Genomic DNA, 23,781 nt, shown 5'->3' on the forward strand with positions numbered 1-23,781 from the left:
CCTGTCTCAAAACAATGCTTGCAGCATCTTCACTCTTTTATGCCTACTCTTTTATGCAACGTCTTGTGACAACACCAAATGCTTGCAGCATCTGCAACTCAAAAATGGAAGTCCACAACCATTCAATGTAACAGAAAAAAGGACTTGAATGGTCAGCTACCGAAGATACCCCAAGGGGGTTCCATGGTCATCTCCTCAATAAATGGTCTTTGCCAATTCTGATAAATAATCATGGTTACAGCACCGTCCATCACACCATCACCATACAACTTTCATATTCAGACAGCAAAAAGGGTTATCAACGGTGCGTTCTTCCTAAGGCATGCCATGAAATCATCTCCTGCTGACAATCCCATCATTGTCCATGTCAAATATATGGAATAAATGTTTTAACTGCAAGGAAAGAACAATCAGTAAGCACTGAAAAAAGAGAGAATAAAGATGACTTCAAAGGCTGGCTCTTGTACCAAGACATTAACTAGTTTCATGCAGAAATGGATATAAATGCAATTCTAGCATGGTACCTTTGGGGACAAAATTGATTAACTAGTACTAAGAGTGGATTAACTTACGTTTGCACTTGTGCTGAGCAAAATTGATTGAAAGATGTCTCCGAGCTACAAAAAGAGGGTAGCTGAATTACTAACATTACAAATTTATAATCTGAACGGTTGCTATTGTTGATAAGAGCTTGTTACCTGTCTTTCAGAAATTTGATCCGTCCCTGTATCACTGCATTTATTAAAGGCTGTTTCACAGGCTCTCCAAAATAATGGCTGTTTTCTGATTTGTGCTGATCCGATCAAGAACTAACAATTATCCCGCATATCGAATTTTACTCATTTGGCACATGAGAAGCAATATATATGATATATTTTAATCTAATAATTAAATTGGAAAGACTTACCAAAAAAAGGTAAATTAGAAATAAGATAAAGATGGGGAACTATATTCAACTTGACAATTGCAGAGCTGTTACGTGTAGTAAATCTTATGCATTTTTTTTGTTAATTCATATTTCTTGGTGTACAAATACATTTCTCAACCACTCGTGATGATCACTGAATCCACTGGACCTTCTCCATTAACAAGTTCCTGATATGATTAAATTATTATTGAATTACTCCTACCAATTCATGCAGTCAAACTAGATATTGAGATGGTAAGTAGCTATTGGGAATTTTTCTTAAATTGCTACAAAATATACATGCACTTACAAATAAAATCTTTACATCAAGGGTAAAGGAACAGTTACAGAAAATGTATGCATTAATCAGAGGAAACATAGAAATACATACTTGCACAATAGCATTATAAACATTTTTTGGGACTTTCAAATATCCCATTGCACAAAGGAAGAATGATATGCCGAGTCTTTTGGATCTCTAGTGGGAACTCAGTGACACCATGGGCTCGTTTGGTTCGCGGGACGTATTTTTCCTCTTGAGAATATGATTCCTGGGAAGCAGATTTCTAGGAAGAGGTTGCCTGGAAAAGTACTTTTGGCATGTTTGATTAACCATGGAAAAGTGACAGATTTTCAGAGTGCTAATGTTTGGTTGACCATCCACTTTCCTAGAAAAGTTATGTGTAATTCCTATTATACCCTTAATAAAAATTAGGTCTTTAATGCCTCTTTAATGCGGAAGGGCCTTTTTGGAAAAAAATAAAGATGGAGTGATTCCTACCTTATGGGAAAGTAACTTTTCCATGTTTTTTATGGGAAAGACTTTTCCATGAAATGTGGGAATCAATTCTCATGGGAATACAACTTTCCCATCTCTCTTTTTTGAAAACTCCAATCAAACAAGAGGCATCTCATTACTTTTCCGTTGACCACACTTTCCCCCTTCTTTTCCCGCGAACCAAACGAGCCCCATGAGTTCAGAAGAAACACGAAAACCAAAAATATAAGAGTCCAAAATGGCTGGAGATCCCACAATTCGAAAGAAATTAAGATCACCTATTAGATTGATAACTATAAATTCCATAAGCATAGGCTTGAGAAATCCACTACTTATAACATTGCCTAATCAACCCAGCTATCAAGGCATGTTGAACCACAGGGCTTTAGATGCCTATAGCAGAGCTCCAGTAGATCCAAGTGCTTGCAAATAACTTGCAGGTCGGCACTTACAACTGTTTGATTGCTTGGTATGACTTAGGCCCTGTTTGGGGGAGCTGTTAGTAGTAGAGCTTTTGGAAGTAGAGCTGTCTAAAGCAGAGCGTTTATAAAAAGCTGTTTGCTGTTTGGTAACTACATTTTTAAAGTGCTGTGGCACTTTAACATGTGTTTGGTAAACAAACTGAGAAAGTACTTTTGTATAACAAAATGACCATAAAGGACATTACCAGTATTATACAACAGAGCATAATAAAATATAATATGTATTAATACATAAATATATGATATAGTATAATATTAATGTAATGTAATACAATATTATTATAATATAGTACTATAACATTATGTATTATAGAATAATAATTTAATATAATATTAAATTATTTAACATAACATATCAATGTATTATGATATAATGTAATATAATATTATATTTATAGTATAATACAATAATAAATATATAAAATATTATAATTATTAGTGTAAATTAATTTTTCATCCTTCTAATAACCATTTATCTCTCTAATAAATTTTCTAGCTAGGTGAAAAAATTTGTTAAATAATTACTAATATTATTTATTTATTTTTTTATTTATTTAGATCAGATTATTTGCCACTCACTCATTATTTTTTTTATTTATTTTATTTATTTATTTATTTATTATTTTATTTCATTGAAATATAGAGGGGTCGCCGGCCATGGGTGGTGGCCGGCATGGTGGCTGCCACCATGGGCAACCACGAGCTCCCAAAACAAAAAAAAAAGAAAAAAAAAAGAAGAGGAAGAAGGAACAGTGACGGAGGCGTTGAGAGGAAGAAGAAGATAGAAAGGGAGAGGAAGAGGATGGGTGAGAGAGGGAGAGGTGGGATGAGGATTTTGGAGGAAAAAAGTGAGATTTAAATGGGGTATTTTGGTCCAAAAAACAGCTTTCCGACAAAACTGAAAACAGCGTTTTCGGAAAGCTCCAAATTGGAGCTTCTTCCCAAAAGTTGTTTTTAGCTTCCCGCAAAAGCTGAAACAGCTTTGCGAAAATTTTACCAAACACCATTTCTTATCTGAAAGTACTTTTGGAGGGCCAGAAAGTGCTTTTTGGCCCTCCAAAAGCTCCCCCAGATAGGGCCTTACAATTATTTGGTTGCTTGGAAGTAATTCCAATTGTACGCAACCTAGTTACAGTTTTGGAGCCTTTTGCTGCAAAAGCTTTTCAAGCAAAATTGGTTGCATACACTTCTGCAGCCTTAGGTGCCTATTGGACTAGTGTCAGCCTCCATGTATAATCATATAATATTCACACATTATATATCAATTAATTATTATAACAGGATATAATATATAATATTTTATTGTTATAGAAATATATAGTTATGATAATATCAAATAGTTTTCTCAATTTTATGCTATGCATGTTTGGCTAGAGGGTCATCCTGCTACTATGTTATCTTGAATACAATCAAACGTGAATGGTCGAAATTGTTTTCCTTATGACACTATTCTCCATGATACCAGGTTAATCCAATTAGGAAGAAGAAAGAATTTCTTTAACTCGAATTTCTCAAAAAGATATAGGAAAAAGTAGAAAATTCGTCAAAAGTAGGGTATATATCCTCTTTTCTTTCATTGATGATTCATAAATTGAGATGTATAGCCTCTATTTATAATAGTGAGGTTTGTCCTTCACAATTTGGATCAGATTTCTCTTCTAGTTCGAACAGGACTAGCTTTTCTAAAATAGACATAACCAATAGAAATAAATATGAAAAAGCTAAAATTCGCCAGAAGGTAGATCTCGCTGCTTTCATTAATTTTATCTTTTGTTGTTCTGCCTAATTTTTCTAAGATTGGGAGATACATTCGATTAAAGTCTTTTTCAAAAAAAAAAATCGATTTGACCAGCCCGTTTCGAGATCGAAACGATGTAATTTGGCCCTGATTACTAGCTACGCTGCACCCTTTAGGTAGAGTTGATCATGGGCTAGACCTCGGGCCTAAACTATATTCATTTTTAGTTGCTCTTTGGTCCGAGCCTATTTAAATTTTGATATTTTTTTTGCCTAGGCCCAACCCATGATAAAATGTACCTTCAAGGAGGGGCAGCACGTCATGAAGCTTAAAAAGTTATCTGATTTTTTTTTTTAAAAAAAAAGATCATTCAATCAGGTGTCATATAACCAAATTATGATTTTTAAAAGTTTGGCACGCTATTTATCTTTCGATGTGGTGGATCTTACTCCTAAATCTTATCTAGCCCTGCCCATAGTAGCCAAGTGGTTTATATGGAGTCAGCTGATGTTCCTAGATCATTGATAGTTATCCTCGAGGCTTTTGACTTTCTAAGGTTTTCCATAGCTATGGGGAAGGTAATGTGGTGGTCGATTGGCTGGTAAGAGGAGCTATTTATATGGCACAAGACTTCTTCCTAGATTATTTATTATGCACCTCTTAACTAATAAAATCCTACATATCTCTTTTGTACCAAATATATTTATGATTACTATAATAACCATGTAAAATAATTAACTATTATTATAATTATAATGATAATAAATTATTATTATTATTATATTATTATAGTCATTAGTATACAAGATTGTAATACTTAAGATACTTATCATTTTAGCTAGTATAATAATTAATTATAATATAAAAATAAAAATTCAAATAAATCACTATTATAAACATTAAATAATTATCATAGTAATGCATATAATATTATTACATATCGTATAGTATTGAGAATGGTTAATAGTCGGTTGTGGTTGGTCAAATGTGATAAAAGAACAAAATGTAAACTGTCTTCTAGAAGGGTAACCTGATCAGGTGATTTGCAAAATTATCACACCTCTTTTAGCATTAAATAACCAAACAACTGCAAATGCATTTGCAATCATGAACTAAATCAAACAAAAATAGTTTTTACAACAACAATTTCAAATGCAACATTTCTGCCTGGAGCTATATATCTTGTTGCAGGTGACCAAGCAACCTCCATATGTTCCAGCATGGTAATCTTCTCTAGCATACCAGGGCATGGAAACATTTGCCCCCTCCAGTCCTTTCGAAAAACATAGTGAATAGCATCGATAAGTCTTGTTGATATGCAGCACTTTATATACAAGAACAAACAGTTACCTCTTTTGTTGCGTGGAAATTACTCCACACAACCTGCTACTTGTTCTCAGCGTCAATCGTTAGTTTTGGTATGCTTACCCAACTCCTTCATGCACTAATCTCAACTGTAATTTTTGTAGTTTTATAGCTTGTTATCTTGATGTACCAATAATTATCTGAAAAACATCCTTGCCGAGGAAATCTTTAGTGAACAGAGAAGATTGAGGACACATATAAACAGAACTCAGTTACAGTTAACACTTTCGGAATTTGCATGACACATTTGTTTCCAGACAAACTCTGCCTCTTTCCATTTTCTTGATTCCTCCAGTGCAGCTTTCAAAGAGACTAAGCAATTAGAAGGTACAGTTGCACTTTTCTTGTCAATCATCTTATAAAACAAACCAAATGCTTCTGGAGCTTTGCCAGAGACACAAAGCCCACTAATCACTGTGCCATAAACTTTGCTATCCAGTTCCTGACTCTTCTCCAAACTAAACAGCAAAAGCTCGCGTGCTTCCAAGAATTTCTTGCCCTGGCAGAGTGATCCAGCCAACTTCTCCATTTTCACATAATATCCATTATCATAAAGCAATCTAACAATCTCGAAAGCTCTATCACTCAATCCATTGCTAAACAGATTGGCCATAACATCTGTTGAAAGATTGATGCTTTGACGAATCTTCCTCTCTATCATCACAGCAACCAACTTACCAGCTTCTTCAGCGCAATAATCTTTTTCCAAAAGCCCAGCAAGCACTGAATGGAAGGTAGCTGTGCTAGGTCGATGCCCACTGTCCAACATCCTCTCCAGTGCCTTGAAAGCATAATCCACCTTCCCATTCCCCAAAAATCCCACAACCAAAGCCTCATAGGTCTCCACATCTGGCACAAGGTCCCTCTTTACCATTGAGACCAGCAGCTCATACCCTTCTTTAAAAGCCCCCTCCCTGCAGTGCCCCGAGATCAGAGTCTTGAATGCTCCAACATCCACTGTGGCCCTCCTATCCAACAGCTGCTGAAACAGCCTCCTCGCCTTCTCTGCTTTTCCGTTGTTACATAAATACTCACATATTGGATTATAAGCTGCCATCAAAGGAACACAACCACCTCTCCTCCGCAACACCTCCTTCTCTAACAACTCATCAACGAGCTCCTCCGCTCTCCCAAACTCACCACTTTGACATAGGCCCCGTATCAACGTGCTGTATGTGGCCGAGTCAGCCTTAACCTTCAGTTCCGGCATTCTATCAAACATCTTCAACGCCTCACCCACGCGGCCCATCTTACAGTGTGAAGCTATCAATATGTTAAACGTGCAAGTATCAGGCCTAAAAGTTGAATCGCCATTGGCACCATTTCCCTGTTCCAAGATTTCCTTCCCCAAATCCATCCTTTTAGCCTCACAGAGCCCTTGGATGAGGGTATTGTAGGTGATCCGGTTGGGCTTGACTCCAACCGCCACCATCTGCTCGAAGACGCCCACGGCCTCGGCCGGGAGCAGCCTGCCGCAGTACCCGCGGATCAGGGTGGTGTAGGAGACGACGTTGGGGGCAAGATCGGAGCTTTTGGTCCGCATAGCGTCTAGGAGGCCGCGGGCGGCGTGGAGCTCGCCGGCGCGGCAGAGGCCATCGAGGAGGGTGTTGTAGGTAACGAGGTCGGGCTGGCAGCCATGGCGGGGCATCTCGCGGAAGAGGCGGAAGGCCTCGGCGGGCATGGAGTTGAGACAGAGGCCGCGGATGAGGGTATTGAAGGTACAGGCGTCGGGGCGAACGGCGGGGGCGCGGTGGAGCATTTCGTCGAACAGGGAACGGGCGGCGCGGGTGCGGCCGCGGCGGAGGAGGGCGGCGAGGAGGGAGTTGAAGGAGAAGGCGGAGGGAGAGGGGAGGAGGCGGAAGAGGGAGAGGGAGGAGCGGAGGTGGCCGGCGCGAGAGAGGGAGCGGAGGAGGGCGTTGAAGGAGTGGTCGGCGAGGGAGGAGGGTGGGAGGGAGAGGGCGAAGTGGAGGGCGGGGCGGGGGTCGCGGGAGCGGAGGAGGAGGTGGAGGGTCTTGGCGGCGGGGCGGCGGTCGGAGAGAAGGGAGGGGAGGAGGGGTTGGGCCCAGCGGAAGAGGCGGAGGGCGGCGGCGGGGGTGCTGACCAGGCCGAGGGCGCAGAGGAGGGCAGAGGGGGTGAGGCGGGGGATGAGGCCGGAGAGGGCAGAGTCGAGGGCCCCATGGGAATTGATGAGACGGGCGATGGCGTGGGGGAGGTCCGGGTCCAGATCCGGATCCTTTGTTAATTCTAATTCTACCGACGAGGAGGAGGAGGAGGAGGAGGGGGGACGGAGGGAGCGCTGCTGGGAACGGGACATGGCATGGCGGCAACGCGTCTGGTTTGGATCATTAGCTGATGTGTCGGTTTTCTCGCTGGACGTCGGAATTCGGAAACGTACATAGTTATTTTCTTGCACATATTTTTCAAAAAAGGGTTAAACATAAATTATCATTAAAACTAAGAAATGGAAATAAAATTTTTAGTCAATATAAATTAAACATAAAATTACGAAAAATCGAGGTTGCGAATCTCAATTACTCCATTTATTAATGTGCAAAAGCTTGACCAAAACTGTGTCATGGAAAAATCTATTTAGCAATGTGCTTAGTTTGAAAGAGAGAAAAAATAGAAAAGAAAAAGCACAGAATATCATGGGAGGATGATTTTTAAGACACATGAGATCTAGATTCGCTATTTCGGTATCAGACTCTACATCAATACCATGCTAGCACAGTATCGATATGCCATCTGTATCAGATATCGGTACTGAATTACGGTACAGTACGTCCAATACTTTTGTGTCAAACATTCTATAACGCTTCAATAGAAACATAAAGTAATAACTATATAGGATCATACAATTTTCTAGATTTCTAAAGAAACAAGAGTTTTGTATGAGAAACATAGAATAAAAATGTTACTGAGATAGCTAGAAGTAAATGATTGCATTAAGAAGCACATCCCCTGAAAAGGTATGCCAGATAATGTAATTGTCTAGCCCATAATTGTAACATTAAACTATATTTCTTTGTAAATAGAAGTAGCACAGTCCACCAAATAGAATGGATGCTGTCACGGCTCTACAGATAAAATAATCAGCGGCAATATAATTGCAACTAAATAACAAAAAATATCTATTATGACTGTCTTCTATGATTTAAAGGAAGTGACATATAGGAAGCATATATCAAATCTACCTGCAGCAAAAGAATGTGACAATTTTTGGGTAAGTACAATAGTGATGGATCTCCGACCTCAGACACCAGCTCTATCATCTCATCTTTCATTAGGTGAGGGAGTATCTTGATCTATATTTGTCGAAGGAGATGTTAAAGCACCAAAATAAACTCCTGTCCCTTGTTTCCCTGAACATGTACCTCACATCACAGTAAGTTCTCAAGGGAATATACATTGTTGAATCCTGTGTCACCTTTGTATGACAAAAGACAAACAAATCCTAGGATTGACCACTCTTTTGCTAATTATGTATAAGCAAAGTAGTCATCTAACAAATTCTGCCGTCGAGTATGAGTTGGGCCATTGTTCTTTATTGGCTATAATATTTAGAAATTGATTATTAATACATATATCCTTTCTATCGTATGTAATGATAAAGATAAAACTCTTATATACATGCAAAATTAGCTCTCACATAATAAGCAATGCAGGTTTTTTAAAGTTGAATGTCACATGTAAATGAAAATATATAATGTATTTATCTGGAGATGTATAATTGTACAACCATCATTGTTATGAATTCAGAAAATAAGCAAATATAAAAAAAATAAATCCAAAAGGGTAGTGCTCAGGAATTTTGTGTCCATGTGTATTATGATAGAATAAATCTATTGAGGAAAAGCACAAGCCAGAAAAATAGTATCCAAAAAACCTACAATAACCACTCTCTTTTCTAGAGAATATTCTTTCATATCATAGATAGAAACTAAACAAAAAATGGTGGAAATCAGATATATAAAACACACACACAGACACAAAAAAATAACTACATGGCCACTCATTATTGCCCTATAAAAATCATAAAAATAATAAATAAGACTAAAATGAAATATTCCAATAGCAAACATTGCATATAGTATACAAAACAAAATATAAATTAATGTAACTAATTTAGAAGACTAACTAAGAAAATAGACATGAAGAGGGAAAATAATCTAAAGTAACTGATGGTGAATAGAAACAAAACTATGATTAGGCTCACAACCCCCAAAACAATATCAGTATCCAAATACATATAAAGGGGCTGATGTTGAAATGTAGAGGCAATGAAACTGAGAATGCTACATAGATAGAAGAATAGTAAAAAAGATGCAACCAGGTTATAATTTCCATGGCAAAGAGTGAGAAAATGTCAGGAAAATATATAACTAACTGATCACAACTTCAAGAATGAAATTCTCATGCAAATGTTTTTTTCATCCACTCGACTTGCGCTGAGACCACAATAAGAAAACTCTGTTGTCCAAAAAGACAACCCAAGAGGGGGGGTGAATTGGGTTTTAAGTAATTATTGCAATTAAAAACTTTGTGATTAACTAATTAAACCTTATTGCAAATGGATTAATTAGTTTACTATATGCAGTGAATGAAGAAAATGGAAGAGACAATAAAACAATCACAAACACAAGAGATTTTATAGTGGTTCGGAGCTAACACTTGCTCCTACGTCCACTCCCCAAGCTTCACTTGGGAGTTCATTATAATCCCTCGGATTACAGCCGGTTGTTTTACAAGCTCACAACCCAACTTGTTGTTTTACGAGATCACAACGAACTCGGTCGGTTTTTACAGGCTCACCGACTAGAACCACCCGATTGTTTTCCCGGGATCACAATCGAACCCTTATACGTTGGTTTTACCCTCGGCTCACCAACCAACCTTAACACCCTTGATTCAATCCCCTGATTGAATCAAGTAAGAAAAACAGTTTGAAAAGAGTACAAGGATAGCTTCTTGAAAAGCAAATATAAACAATATAACTAAAGAAGAGTTAGAAGCCCCCAAACAGATTTTTAGATGTGAGGAAAGGGACTTCTCGAACTCTGCAATCTCCTCTTGAGTGGGAAGTAGATTTGCTGTCAGATGAGGAGCCTTGAATGCGAGGAAGATGTTTAGAGGATGGACTTCAATGCACTTCTTCCTTCTTTCTCTTGTATTTACTCTAGAGAGGGTTTGGTAGGTGGAAATCCCTTTTGCTTTGAATGGAATCTCTCTCTTGATATCTATTACTGTTTACTCTGGCTATTTAAGCACTTTCCATCGAAAACTAGCCGTTAGACACACTTTTAGAGCCGTTCTGCACAGTCTGCAACTTCTGACATAGTGTCCGTTGGGATCGGAGTCGACTCGGCTGTTGCTGGAGTCGACTCATGCTTTACGGGAGACAACTCGCCCACTGTTCAAAATTTGAATTAAAGTGCTGTCCCGTTCTGGAGTCGACTCAGCCAAACTTGGAGTCGACTCGCCAATGTCTGGAGATGACTCGGCCCTCCGGAGACGACTCGTTCTCAGGGTTCCAGAGATCTGTTTTTCTGCATTTCTTTCTCGAGTCGACTCGGATCATCTTGGAGTCGACTCGGCTCTCAGAGCCCGAAAACTGATCCTCTGTGTTTGGAGTTGAACTGCCTCGGAGTTGACTCGCACTTTGTTGGAGTCGACTCGGCTCTCAGTGTCCGAAAACTGCTTCTCTGTGTTTTGAGTTGAACTGCCTCGGAGTCGACTCGCACTTTGTTGGAGTCGACTCAGCTCTCGGAATCCGAAAACTGATCCTCTATGTTTTGGCTTGAACTGCCTTCTAGTCGTGCTTTCCTCTGAGAGTCGACTCGTACTTAACTAGGAGTCGACTCGCCAAACTTCGGAGTCGACTCGTAACCTTCTGGAGTCGTCTCGGCTGCAGGGTCTGAAATACATTGTTCTGTCTTTCTTCTGTTACCCTTTGGAGTCGACTCGGAAACGTCGGGAGTCGACTCGGCAACCATCGGAGTCGACTCGAACCCTTATTGAGTCGACTCGCTGACAGGGTCTGAAAATCAACTTTCTGTCTTTCTGTCAGCTCTCAGTCGGAGTCGACTCGTAGTGTACCGAAGTCGACTCGAGCATGTGCCAGAACTTCTGAAACACTTGGAGTCGGCTCGTAACCTTCCGGAGTCGACTCGAGCTTCAGACTTTGGTTCAGACTGAGTTCCATACTTAGCCAAAATGTATTGAACCGAAGCTAGAGACACTTAAACATAAATTCACAAATATTTGGCTGAAACACTAGATTGAATTCATCAGTATAACATAAGATATACTCAAATGCTTTGAGCTCATCAAAATCAAATAGGGTTATAATCAATCACTCCACAATCTCCCCCTTTTTGATGATGACAAAACATTGAGTATTTGTAAAGTGAATTGCTCAACCAAAAAGAGATTTATAATAAAGTTTTGAAGTGAATTCAAGTGTCTAGTCATTATTTATCCAAAATTGAAAGGTGTGAAACAGTAAATCCTGAAGTTAAAGCTCCCCCTTTCATTTGGAATTATATAAGCCTTCATGTCATGCAATCAATTGTTTGGCTTATATGTGTTTAATGAATTTCCTTTCTTAAGATTTCAGATTCTCCCCCTCAACATATGCATTCAATTTTGTTTAGATTCTCTGAATTTTCTTTTAATGTCTTGAAGCTTTTGAGCTTAAATTTTTAGTTTTAGAGGAAAAACCTGACAATTTGTTCTTGAGTATGATTCAACTAATCTCCGAATATCCCTTGAATAAATTCTGGAGATTACTCCTTTAGGAGCTCCAACAGAGAGATAATGAGCCTCGAGGTATCGAATCCACTTAGAACAAATTACTTTTCACTTTAAGAATTTTCTTTTAATTTTCTTTTTAGTGATTTCCTTTACATTTCAATTCAATATATTTTCTCCCCCTTTTTGTCATCATAGCAAAAAGGCAGAAAACACAGAAAAGTATAAGAACTCAAGAATGCACAACTTTGAAAGAAAATTTCTACTCATTGAATTAAATTCAAATTTGAGTACAAGTGTGATCACATATCAAAAGAAGTCCTCAGGGAACTGTACATCACAAAAAAAAACATAAAAAATACACTAGGGTTTCTTTGTAGTGGAGGATGTGGATCCTGTTTTAAGCCTATTCATTTGCATGACTAGGCTTATCCCCTCAGAGATGTTCCCTAGCTGCTCGATGATCTCCGAGGTGGCCCTAGACTGGATCGTGGTAAGCTCGGTCACACTCGTCTGAAGGGTGTCCAACTTGGAGATCAATGCTTGGGCTAGCCTCTCTGCACCCTGGCTCTGGCTCCCTAGCTCATGTCTGATGCCGTCTCGCATCTTCTTCGTGTCGTCCTTGACGTCACTTATGTTCCAGTATTGAACTTGGACCAGGCTGCGCATATTGGATATCTCCTCCCTCAAGTGCGCAATCATCTCGGCTACTGCTGCCAGGGAGGGAACTAGCTCGGTGGAGGGAGCACTCTGATGACCTCGAAGCTCCCTCAGCAAATCATCTCTTAGTTCCCTCACTATCTCCTGCTGCAACTCTCGGAGCTGCTCAGAAGATATCCGGACCTCCAGGGGCTGCTGCTGAGAAGGTGGGGCAGTGGAGGTGGAGGGCTCTGTATGTGTAGGACCAGAGGTAGAAGGATAGGTGGGAAGATCTGTATAGTAGTCCTGGTCATGGTCAGGGCTAGGGGAGTGATGAGTGGTAGGGTCAGATGGTGTGGAAGTGGATGGTTTCCGAACCCAGACTCCCCCGACCTTATGGAATCCCATCCGATGAAAGGTTCCCTTACCCATGCGATCTGTAAACCGCAGTGAGCGAGAGGGTTCCCCCTCAGGGATAGGGACCTCTAACTCCCTAAATATAAGGGTGAATAACATGCCATAAGGGAGACTCAACCTAGGTTTGTCTAGGGGTTCACAGAGGTATTTGTAGATAATGTTGCCCAGATAGACAACCCAAGAGGGGGGGGGGGTGAATTGGGTCTTAAAATAATTATAGCAATTAAAAAGTTTGTGAATAACTAATTAATGCTTTTTGCAAGTGGATTAATTAGATGCTATGTGCAGTGTATGAAATGAAAGTAAGAGACAACAAAACAATCACAAACACAAGAAAATTTATAGTGGTTCGGAGCTAACCCTTGCTCCTACGTCCACTCCCCAAGCCTCACTTGGAAATTCACTATAACCCCTCGGATTACAGCCGGTTGTTTTACAAGCTCACAACCTAACTTGTTGTTTTACGAGATCACAACGAACTCGGTCGGTTTTCCCAGGCTCACCGACTAGAACCACCCGATTGTTTTTCCGGGATCACAATCAAACCCTTACACGTTGGTTTCAACCTAGGCTCACCAACAAACCTTTACACCCTTGATTCAATCCCCTGATTGAATCAAGTAAGGAACAAATGGATTGAAAAACAAACAGAAAAATACAGCTTCTAAACAAGCAGATATTCAGCGATATAAATAAGAGAGAAGTTAAGAGCCCTCAAACGAATTTATGAAGATGTAGAGGAGGGCTTCTCGAACTCGGGGTCTCCTCTTGAATGTCTTGAAGACTTGAAGACTGAAGGAGACTTCTTTAATGCTGGGAAGAGTTGGTTGGATGGAGTTAATGGCCCCTCTTTCTTCTTTTCCTTTGAAATCCTTTGGTAGATGAAGATTTCTTGTTTTCTTTGAATGGAATGTCGCTTCTCTACCTTGCTACAGTTCTCTGTAGCTATTTAAGCCATTCCCCACGGAAACTAGCCGTTAGACACAATCTTCTAGCCGTTCTGCACATTCTGCACATCCTGACAATGTTTCCGTTGGGATCGGAGTCGACTCGCGCGATCTGGAGTCGACTCGGCTGCAGCAGGAGTCGACTCATGCTTTTCTGGAGTCGGCTCGGCAACTGTTCCGGATTTGAATTAAAGTGCTCTTCTCGACTGGGAGTCGACTCGACTTAACCCGGAGTCAACTCCCCAAAGTCTGGAGCTGACCTGGCACTTTTGGAGTCGACTCATTCCAAGGAATCCATAGATGTATTCTTCAACTTTGCTCACTTGAGTCGACTCGGAAATTCTGGGAGTCGACTCGGCGCTCAGAGTCCGAACTCCCGATCTTCTGTCTTTTGACTCGTGCCGTCCTGGAGTCGACTCGAACTGTTTCGGAGTCGACTCGGCTCTCAGTATCCAAAAAACAGTCTTCTGTCTTTTTGGGGTAGTGTTGTCTTGGAGTCGACTCGAACTGTCTTGGAGTCGACTCGCCTCTCAGAGACGAAAATACTGTCTTCTGTCTTTTTGGGGTCGCGCTGTCTTGGAGTCGACTCGGCTCTCAGTATCCGAAAGTTGCTCTCTGACTTTTGCCTTGTATCACACTGGGAGTCGACTCTCGCTTCCTTTGGAGTCGACCTGCCAACCATCGGAGTCGACTCGAGTTCCTCAGGAGTCGACTCGGCTCTCAGGGTTCAAAATAACTTCTCTGTCTTTCTGTCTGTAACTCCCTGGAGTCGACTCGTACTACCCTGGAGTCGACTCGGCAGTATCGGAGTCGACTCGCGTTCTTCAGGAGTCGACTCGTTGACAGGTTTTGAGTTGGATCTTTCTGTTCGTCTGTCTGTTCTCAGTCGGAGTCGACTCGTAATGTACAGGAGTCGACTCGAGCCTGTGCCAGTGCTTCTGATACGCTTGGAGTCGACTTGTAATCTCCCGGAGTCGACTCGAGTCTCGGACTTTGGTTCAAATTGACTTCTTAACTTATCCAAAATGTCTTGAACCAAATCTAGAGACACTTAACCATAAATTTACAAGAATTTCACTGAAACACTAGATTGAATTCATTAGTAAACATAAGATATACTCAAATGCTTTGAGCTCATCAAAATCAAATAGGGTTATAATCAATCACTCCACAATCTCCCCCTTTTTGATGATGACAAAACATTGAGTATATTTTAAAGGGAATTGCTCAACAAACAAGGAGATTTATAGTAAAATTTTAAAATGAATTCAAGTGTCTAGTTATTTTAATTTATCCAAAACTGAAAGGTGTGAAACAGTAAATTTTGAAGTTAAAGCTCCCCCTTTCATTTGGAATTATATAAGCCTTCATGTCATGCAATCAATTGTTTGGCTTATATATATTTAATGAGTTTGCTTTCTTAAAAATTCAGATTCTCTCCCTCAACACATGCATTCAACTTTGTTTTGATTCTTTGAAATTTCTTTTAGTGTATTGAAGCTTTTGAACTTAAATTTTTGGTTTTTAGAGGAAAAATCTGCCAATTTGTTCTTGAGTATGATTCAACTAATCTCCGAATATTTCTTGAATAGATTCTGGAGATTACTCCGTTAGGAGCCCCAACAGAGAGATAATGAGCCTCGAGGTATCGAATCCACTAAGAGCAAATTATTGTGTGTTTTAAAAGTTTGCTTTTTATTGATTTTCATTGATTCCCTTTACATGTCTATTCAATATATTTTCTCCCCCTTTTTGTCATCATAGCAAAAAGGAAGAAAGCACATCACACAAGCAATTAGAGATTAAATTTGCACAGTATTGAATAAAATTGTCTACTCATTGTATTGATTGTATATGTAGGTACACTTGTAGATACAAAGAGTAAAGCAGTAAGTACATGTCAAAATAAAAAAGCAAGCTAGGGCTTCTTTGAGGAGGATGTGGCTCCCTTGCTCAGTCTTGATTGTTCCATAAGTAGACTGACCCCATCTGTGACGTTCCCTAGCTGCGTGATGATCGCCGAGGTGGCCCTACTATGGATCGAGGAGAGCTCAGTCAGACTCTCCTGAAGGGTATCCAACTTGGAGATCAACACATTCGCCAGACGCTCGGCCCCCTGACTCTGGCTGCCCAAGTCATGTCGGATGTCATCTCGCATCTTTCTTGTGTTGCTTGTGACATCACTCATATTTGAGAACTGGACTTGTATAAGGCTTCTGACGTTGTAAATCTCTTCCCTCAGATGAGCCGTCATCTCGGTCACGGCTGACAATGAGGGAACCAATGCAGAAGAGGGGGCAGTGGCTGGACCTCGAAGCTCCCTCAGTAGGTCATCTTGAAGATCCCGCACAATCTCCTGCCGCAGCTCCCGGAGCTGCTCAGGAGAGATCCGGACCTCTAGTGGCTGAGTAGGAGGTGCTGAAGAGGAGGGTCCGGCTGAAGTGGATGGTGCTGAGGTGGAGGGATAGGTGGGAAAGTCAGAATCATGATCAAGGCTGGGGGAGTGTCGAGTAGTAGGTGTGGAAGAGGATGATTTCCTGACCCAGACTCCCTCAACCTTATCAAATCCCATCCTGTGAAGGGTTCCCTCACCCATGCGATCTGTGTATCGCAGTGCGCGAGAGGGTTCCCCCTCAGGAATGGGGACCTCGGACTCCCTAAAAATCAGGATATACAACATCCCATATGGAAGGGTGAGCCTAGGTTTGTCTAGTGGCTCACATAGGTATTTGTAGATCAGCTTAGGAAAGTTAATTGGGGTATCTTGGAGAATATAGTATATTAGGGCTAGGTCCCTCTCGGATACAAAGTCAAAGCGGCCGGTCTTGGGAAAGAGGGTCCTAGATATAATACTCAGGAGGAGCCGCATTTCAATTGAAAGCTGACTAGCGGACACCTCATCTAGTGGGGATTGGGGTGGACTCCCTAATATGGCCGTAAGGGCCTCAGTCCTATCGGCCGGATGAGTGGGAAACACCCCTACTTGGGGAAGATGTAGGATTTATGCTATAAAATCCTCTGAAATGAAAAAAGGGACACCGGCTACGGTTCCCTGTATCCCACCATTATCCCTAGAAACTGTCCCATAAAACTCCCTAACTAGCCCCGGGTAAGTAGGGAGATCCAGGGAGCAAAGCAACTCTAATCCTTGGGCCCTCAACCTATGCCCTATTGTGAAACCTTCCCGGGAGAGATAGTCGAAGTTGACATATCTCCCGGTGGAGACCGCCTTCCCGGCGCACGGACGCGAGGGAACCGGCCTCGGCGGGGAAGGAACCGGAGGTTGTGGCCTCACGGGTTCATTCCGAGCCTTGGACCGTCGCTCGGCGCCGCTCGCAGATTGAGGCCTCTTCCGGCTCGGGACAACTACCTTACGAGGCATAGTAGACCTAGAGAGGGGGAAAAGTCCTAATGGTCGGAAGAAGCTCGACGGAAAAGCCCTAATGGAGGTCGGAGACGGCTCTAGGGTTTGTGAATAGTGGAGGCGGTGAATAGAAGTGTTGATTAAATGCTTCGATTAGGGTTAAAACATCGGATTCCCGACCGCGAGTCGACTCCAGTAAGTCGCGAGTCGACTCGACCTCGAGTCGACTCGACCTCGAGTCGACTCCCATCTGTGTGCGAGTCGACTCCCCCTCATGAGCCGACTCTGAAACGTATCCGAGTCGACTCGAACTCTGGCACGCACCTAAAAATCATGCTATTTTCGTGCCAAACAAGGGATAATCACTAAGTTTATGATCTGATTTGATAATCATCGATGAGAGACTCTATATTTAACACAACCTAATCATCAAAATCAATGAACTAGAAGAGAACATCACTAGGATGGATCAATCACTCCTAATCCTCTCCTAAGCACACTAAATCTCTCTTCACTCAAGGGTTTTGTAAAGATGTCAGCTAGTTGATCATCAGTGCAAATAAATTGAAGTGTAACATCACAATTCAGTACATGATCTCTTATGAAGTGATGTCTTATTTCAATGTGTTTGGTTCTTGAGTGCTGAATTGGATTCTTAGTTAAGTTAATAGCACTTGTATTGTCACAATTAATGGGAATTTTATCTTGTTTAATTCCATAATCTTCCAGTTGTTGTTTGATCCACATGATTTGAGCATAACAACTTCCGGCAGCAACATATTCAGCTTCAGCAGTAGATAATGCAACCGAGTTTTGTTTCTTGCTAAACCATGAGATTAAATTTTCTCCTAAGAATTGACATGACTCACTGGTGCTTTTTCTATCAAGTTTACAACCAGCAAAGTCTGAATCTGTGTATCCTATTAAGTTCAGGCTAGATTCTTTAGAATACCATAAACCTATATTTTTTGTTCCTATTAGGTATTTAAAAATTCTCTTGACTGCAATTAGATGAGATTCCTTAGGATTAGACTGATATCTAGCACACATGCATACACTAAACATGATATCAGGTTTACTTGCAGTGAGATACAATAAAGATTCTATCATATCTCTATACATCTTTTGATCTACAGATTTACCTGATTCATCTTGGTCTAGTTTGCATGATGAGCTCATGGGTGTGCTGATTGACTTGTTTCCCTCCATATCAAACTTCTTAAGCATCTCCTTGATGTATTTAGCTTGATTGATGAAGATTTCTTCTTCAGATTGTTTGATTTGAAGCCCGAGAAAATAGTTCAGCTCTCCCATCATGCTCATTTCAAACTCACTCTGCATCAAGTCAGCAAATTCTTCGCAGAGGCGATTGTTAGTAGCACCGAAAATAATATCATCAACATAAATCTGGACTACTAACATTTCTTTGTTTTTCTTCTTTAAAAACAGTATTGTATCTACATTTCTCCTAGAGAACTCATGATCTAGTAGAAATTTGCTAAGTCTTTCATACCATGCTCTAGGTGCTTGTTTCAAACCATAAAGTGCTTTGTTCAATTTATACACATGATTAGGGTATTGATGATTTTCAAAACCAGGAGGTTGTTCTACATACACCTCCTCATTAATATATCCATTCAAAATGCACTTTTTACATCCATTTGAAATAATTTGAAATCCTTAGAGAATGCGAATGCTAGTAATAATCTAATTGCTTCAAGTCTAGCTACAGGAGCAAAGGTTTCATCAAAATCTATACTTTCTTCTTGATTATAGCCCTTTGCTACTAGTCTAGCCTTATTCCTAATTACAATTCCATTTTCATCAAGTTTATTTTTATATATCCATTTGGTACCTATAATTGAATATTCAGAGGGTCGTTCAACTAGGTTCCATACCTTGTTTCTAGTAAATTGGTTTAGTTCTTCTTGCATTGCATTTATCCAATTTACATCTTTTTCAGCTTCTTCTATGTGTTTGGGTTCAAAATGTGAGACAAAAGCTAGATGATTATTTAAGTTCCTAAGAGATGCTCTAGTCCTAACAGGTTGAGATGGATCATCTAAAATTAATTCCTTAGGATGCCCATGAGCATACCTCCAAGCCTTAGTCAGCCCATTATCCACAATAGCCTCTTGGCTTGATGATGCATTTCCAATTAATTTTTGTTCATCTTCTTGTAATGTCATCTCATCAATCTTTTCTTCAAGAATTTCAGCATCATCATCAAGATCAACTCTCTTGCTAGAAGAGATATCACTAGAATCATCAAAAACAACATGTATAGATTCTTCAATAACAAGGGTTCTTTTATTAAAAACTCTATAGGCTTTACTAGTTGTAGAATACCCCAAAAATATACCCTCATCAGATTTAGAGTCAAATTTACCTAGATTATCTTTCCCATTATTATGAACAAAATACCTACATCCAAAGACATGAAAATAGTTTACTTTTGGTTTTCTATTTTTCCAAAGTTCATAAGGTGTTTTCTTTATAATGGGTCTCAATAAAACTCTATTTAATATATGACATGAGGTATTAATAGCTTCTCCCCAAAAGTACTTAGGGAGGTTACTTTCACATAGCATGGTTCTAGCCATTTCCTCTAGGGTTCTATTTTTCCTTTCTACAACTCCATTTTGTTGTGGTGTTCTAGGTGCAGAAAAATTATGAGTTATTTCTTTTTTATTACAAAATTCATCAAATAGATGATTTTCAAATTTCGTTTCATGATCACTTCTAATAGCTATGACTGAAGTATCTCTAGCATTTGTTACTTCCTTATGAAATTTCTTAAATACTGAAAATGCTTGATCTTTATGAGCTAAGAACATGACCCAAGTATATCTAGAAAAATCATCTACAATAACTAGACCATATTTATTTCCACCTAGACTTGTGGTTCTAGTTGGTCCGAATAGATCCATGTGTAGTAGTTCTAGAGGTCTAGAGGTAGAGACACAATTTATGGATTTAAATGAGTTCCTTGATTGTTTGCCATATTGACAAGCTTTACATATTTTATTCTTCTCAAACTTTAGTTTTGGCAAACCTATCACGGAATCTCTTTTAACTAGTTTTGATATTGTGTCCATACTTGCATGACTCAACTTACGGTGCCATAACCAACTAGCATCATTATCCTTAGTTTTATTAACAACTAAACATGGGTTATGTTTGGCAAGATCCTCAAGGTCTACTACATACACATTCTCACGTCTTATTCCTTTAAAAACTAAACTATTGTCATTTGAGTTGGTTATGATGCATAAAGATGGTTTGAACAAAACATCAAAATCTCTATCACACAATTGACTAATGTTAAGTAGATTATGCTTAAGACCATCAACATATCTAACATTATCAATAAAGGTTGAAGGGGTGATTTGTACTTTACCTATACCAATGATGTGGCCTTGGTTATTGTCTCCAAATGTCACAGCACCTCCCTTCTTAGGCTCAAGGGTGAAGAATTGGTCTTTGTCACCCGTCATGTATCTTGAGCAGCCACTATCCAAGTACCAACAATTTTTGTCGACCTTGGCTGCAAGACACTCCTACACAAGCAAATCATACAATTTTAGGTACCCAAGTTTTCTTGAGTCCTTCATGGTTAGTAATGTTGGTTCCTTTTGGAACCCAAGCCCTTTTAATTTTTCTCTTAGTTTTTTCTTTTCTATAATCATACACATTTGCTTTATGTCCTAATGTTCCACAGCAAAAACATGTTATTTTCTTAGTTTTGCTTTCCCCTGCTTTTACAAAAAAATTACTAAGGAGCTTTTGCTTATTTTTAGGTTTATACCCTAAACCTGCTCTATTGAACACAGCTCGTTGACTATTAAGTATCATTTCTAATTTTTCTGAGCTATATGTAAATTTTTCTACAAAAGGCTTGTACTTTTCAAGTTCTAGTGCCAATTTTTGTTTTTCTATTTTTAGTCCATTTAGGTCTTTTGTGAGACTCTCTTTTATGATTTGTTTATTGTTTTTAAGTTCTAATATTTCTTTGGTTAGTCTTTCGTTATCTTTAATTAAGGCATTAGTCTTTTGAATTAACATTTGGTTGCTTGTCTTAAGTTCTGAATTTTCTTTAATGATAACATCTTTATCTTTAATTAATGTATCGTACTTACGGAGGTGAGTTTGGTTAGTTAGTTTCAACTCTTTGTTCTTAAGGTTTATTATCTTATACTCATCCATTAATTCATTGAAAGCATCATATAATTCATCAAAGGTAAAGTCTAAATGTGTTTCGGATGTTACCTCATTGTCGTTAGCCATAAAACATAGGTTGGCCTTTTCTTCTTGTTCCTCATTCGATGATGATGATGATGTATCGGAGTCCGATAGGGTGGAGACGAGGACTTTCTTTTTCTTATACTTGCTCCCCTTCTTCAGCAAAGGACACTCATTTCTGAAATGCCCCAGCTTCTTACACTCATAACATCCGATCCCCTCATTTTTCCTTTTCTTACCTTTATCCTTGTGATAGGAGCTTGAGGGGCCTCTCCTTTGATGAGAGGACTTCTTCCGGTTGATGAATCTACGGAATTTTCTTACAAGGAGAGCCTCATCATCATCTCCCTCATTGTCTTCCTCTTCACTGCTACTGCTGCAAGACAAATCTTTGTTAGTGGAAACAGATTTTAGTGCTATTATCTTTTTCTTGTGAGAGGACTCTTCTTTATTGTGTTATTTCATTGTTAGCTCATGCGTCATGAGGGATCCAACTAGCTCCTCGAGTGGCAGATTGTTTAAGTCCTTGGCTTCTTGGATTGCCGTTACCTTGGCTTCCCATGACCTTGGTAGACAACGAAGAATCTTCCTGACAAGCTCACTGTTAGTATAATTTTTGCCAAGGCTTTTTAGGCCATTGACAATGTCAGTAAATCTAGTGAACATGCAAGTGATTGTTTTATTAGAATCTATTTTAAATAATTCATACTTATGAACTAATATATTTATTTTGGATTCTTTTACTTGATTTGTGCCCTCGTGGGTCACTTCAAGTCTATCCCAAATCTCTTTTGCAGAAATGCAAGTAGAGACTCTATTGAATTCATTTCTATCTAAAGCACAATAAAGCACATTCATGGCTTTGGCATTTAGTTGTGCCTTCCTTATGTCATTGTCATCCCAATCCTTTTCAAGCTTGGGTACAGTGACACCCTCTACATAAATGGATGGGATGTATGGTCCATTTAGTATGGTGGTCCATATCTCATAGTCTTGGGCTTGGATAAATATTCTCATCCTAGCCTTCCAATATGAGTAGTCGGATCCATTAAAAAATGGAGGTCTATAGGTGGACTGGCCCTCAATGTGAGAAGATCCAAATGGGGTTGTCATTTTGATCTTTTACTCTTTGGGTAATAGAGTTCCGGCTCTGATACCACTTGTTGCCCAGATAGACAACCCAAGAGGGGGGGGTGAATTGGGTCTTAAAATAATTATAGCAATTAAAAGGTTTGTGAATAACTAATTAATGCTTTTTGCAAATGGATTAATTAGATGCTATGTGCAGTGTATGAAATGAAAGTAAGAGACAACAAGACAATCACAAACACAAGGAAATTTATAGTGGTTCGGAGCTAACCCTTGCTCCTACGTCCACTCCCCAAGCCTCACTTGAGAATTCACTATAACCCCTCGGATTACAGCCAGTTGTTTTACAAGCTCACAACCTAACTTGTTGTTTTACGAGATCACAATGAACTCGGTCGGTTTTTCCAGGCTCACCGACTAGAACCACCCGATTGTTTTTCCGGGATCACAATCAAACCCTTACACGTTGGTTTCAACCTAGGCTCACCAACAAACCTTTACACCCTTGATTCAATCTCCTGATTGAATCAAGTAAGGAACAAATGGATTGAAAAATAAACAGAAAAATACAGCTTCTAAACAAGCAGATATTCAGCGATATAAATAAGAGAGAAGTTAAGAGCCCTCAAACGAATTTATGAAGATGTAGAGGAGGGCTTCTCGAACTCAGGGTCTCCTCTTGAATGTCTTGAAGACTTGAAGATTGAAGGAGACTTCTTTAATGCTGGAAAGAGTTGGTTGGATGGAGTTAATGGCCCCTCTTTCTTCTTTTCCTTTGAAATCCTTTGGTAGATGAAGATTTCTTGTTTTCTTTGAATGGAATGTCGCTTCTCTACCTTGCTACAGTTCTCTGTGGCTATTTAAGCCATTTCCCACGGAAACTAGCCGTTAGACACAATCTTCTAGCCGTTCTGCACATTCTGCACATCCTGACAATGTTTCCGTTGGGATCGGAGTCGACTCGCGCGATCTGGAGTCGACTCGGCTGCAACAGGAGTCGACTCATGCTTTTCTGGAGTCGGTTCGGCAACTGTTCCGGATTTGAATTAAAGTGCTCTTCTCG

At 39.8% G+C, this 23,781-nt stretch overlaps 2 protein-coding genes across 3 annotated transcripts in view; one reads left to right on the forward strand and one right to left on the reverse strand.

Moving 5' to 3' along the window:
* LOC103698954 (uncharacterized) overlaps positions 1-493 on the forward strand; it is a 42,247-nt gene extending 41,754 nt beyond the window's left edge. The window contains exon 10 of one of the 2 annotated variants that reach the window (XM_088705432.2): positions 89-493. In XM_088705432.2, the coding sequence (XP_088561558.2) occupies positions 89-131 (43 nt within the window). In that variant the 3' untranslated portion in view covers positions 132-493. The remainder of the gene's footprint in view (positions 1-88) is intronic. The other variant, XM_089925767.1, reaches the window with a different exon arrangement.
* Positions 494-4,947: 4,454 nt separating this feature from the next.
* Positions 4,948-7,639, reverse strand: LOC103697383 (Tetratricopeptide repeat (TPR)-like superfamily protein). Its single transcript, XM_026801223.4, has one exon. The coding sequence runs from the start codon at positions 7,582-7,584 to the stop codon at positions 5,479-5,481; it is 2,106 nt and encodes a 701-aa protein (XP_026657024.1). The 5' UTR covers positions 7,585-7,639; the 3' UTR covers positions 4,948-5,478.
* Positions 7,640-23,781: the final 16,142 nt, after the last annotated feature.

The sequence above is a fragment of the Phoenix dactylifera genome, chromosome 10 (genome assembly GCF_051530095.1).
Source record: "Phoenix dactylifera cultivar Ajwa chromosome 10, Ajwa_hap1_PhDact_Kaust_v1.1, whole genome shotgun sequence".
Classification (NCBI taxonomy): Eukaryota; Viridiplantae; Streptophyta; class Magnoliopsida; order Arecales; family Arecaceae; genus Phoenix; species Phoenix dactylifera.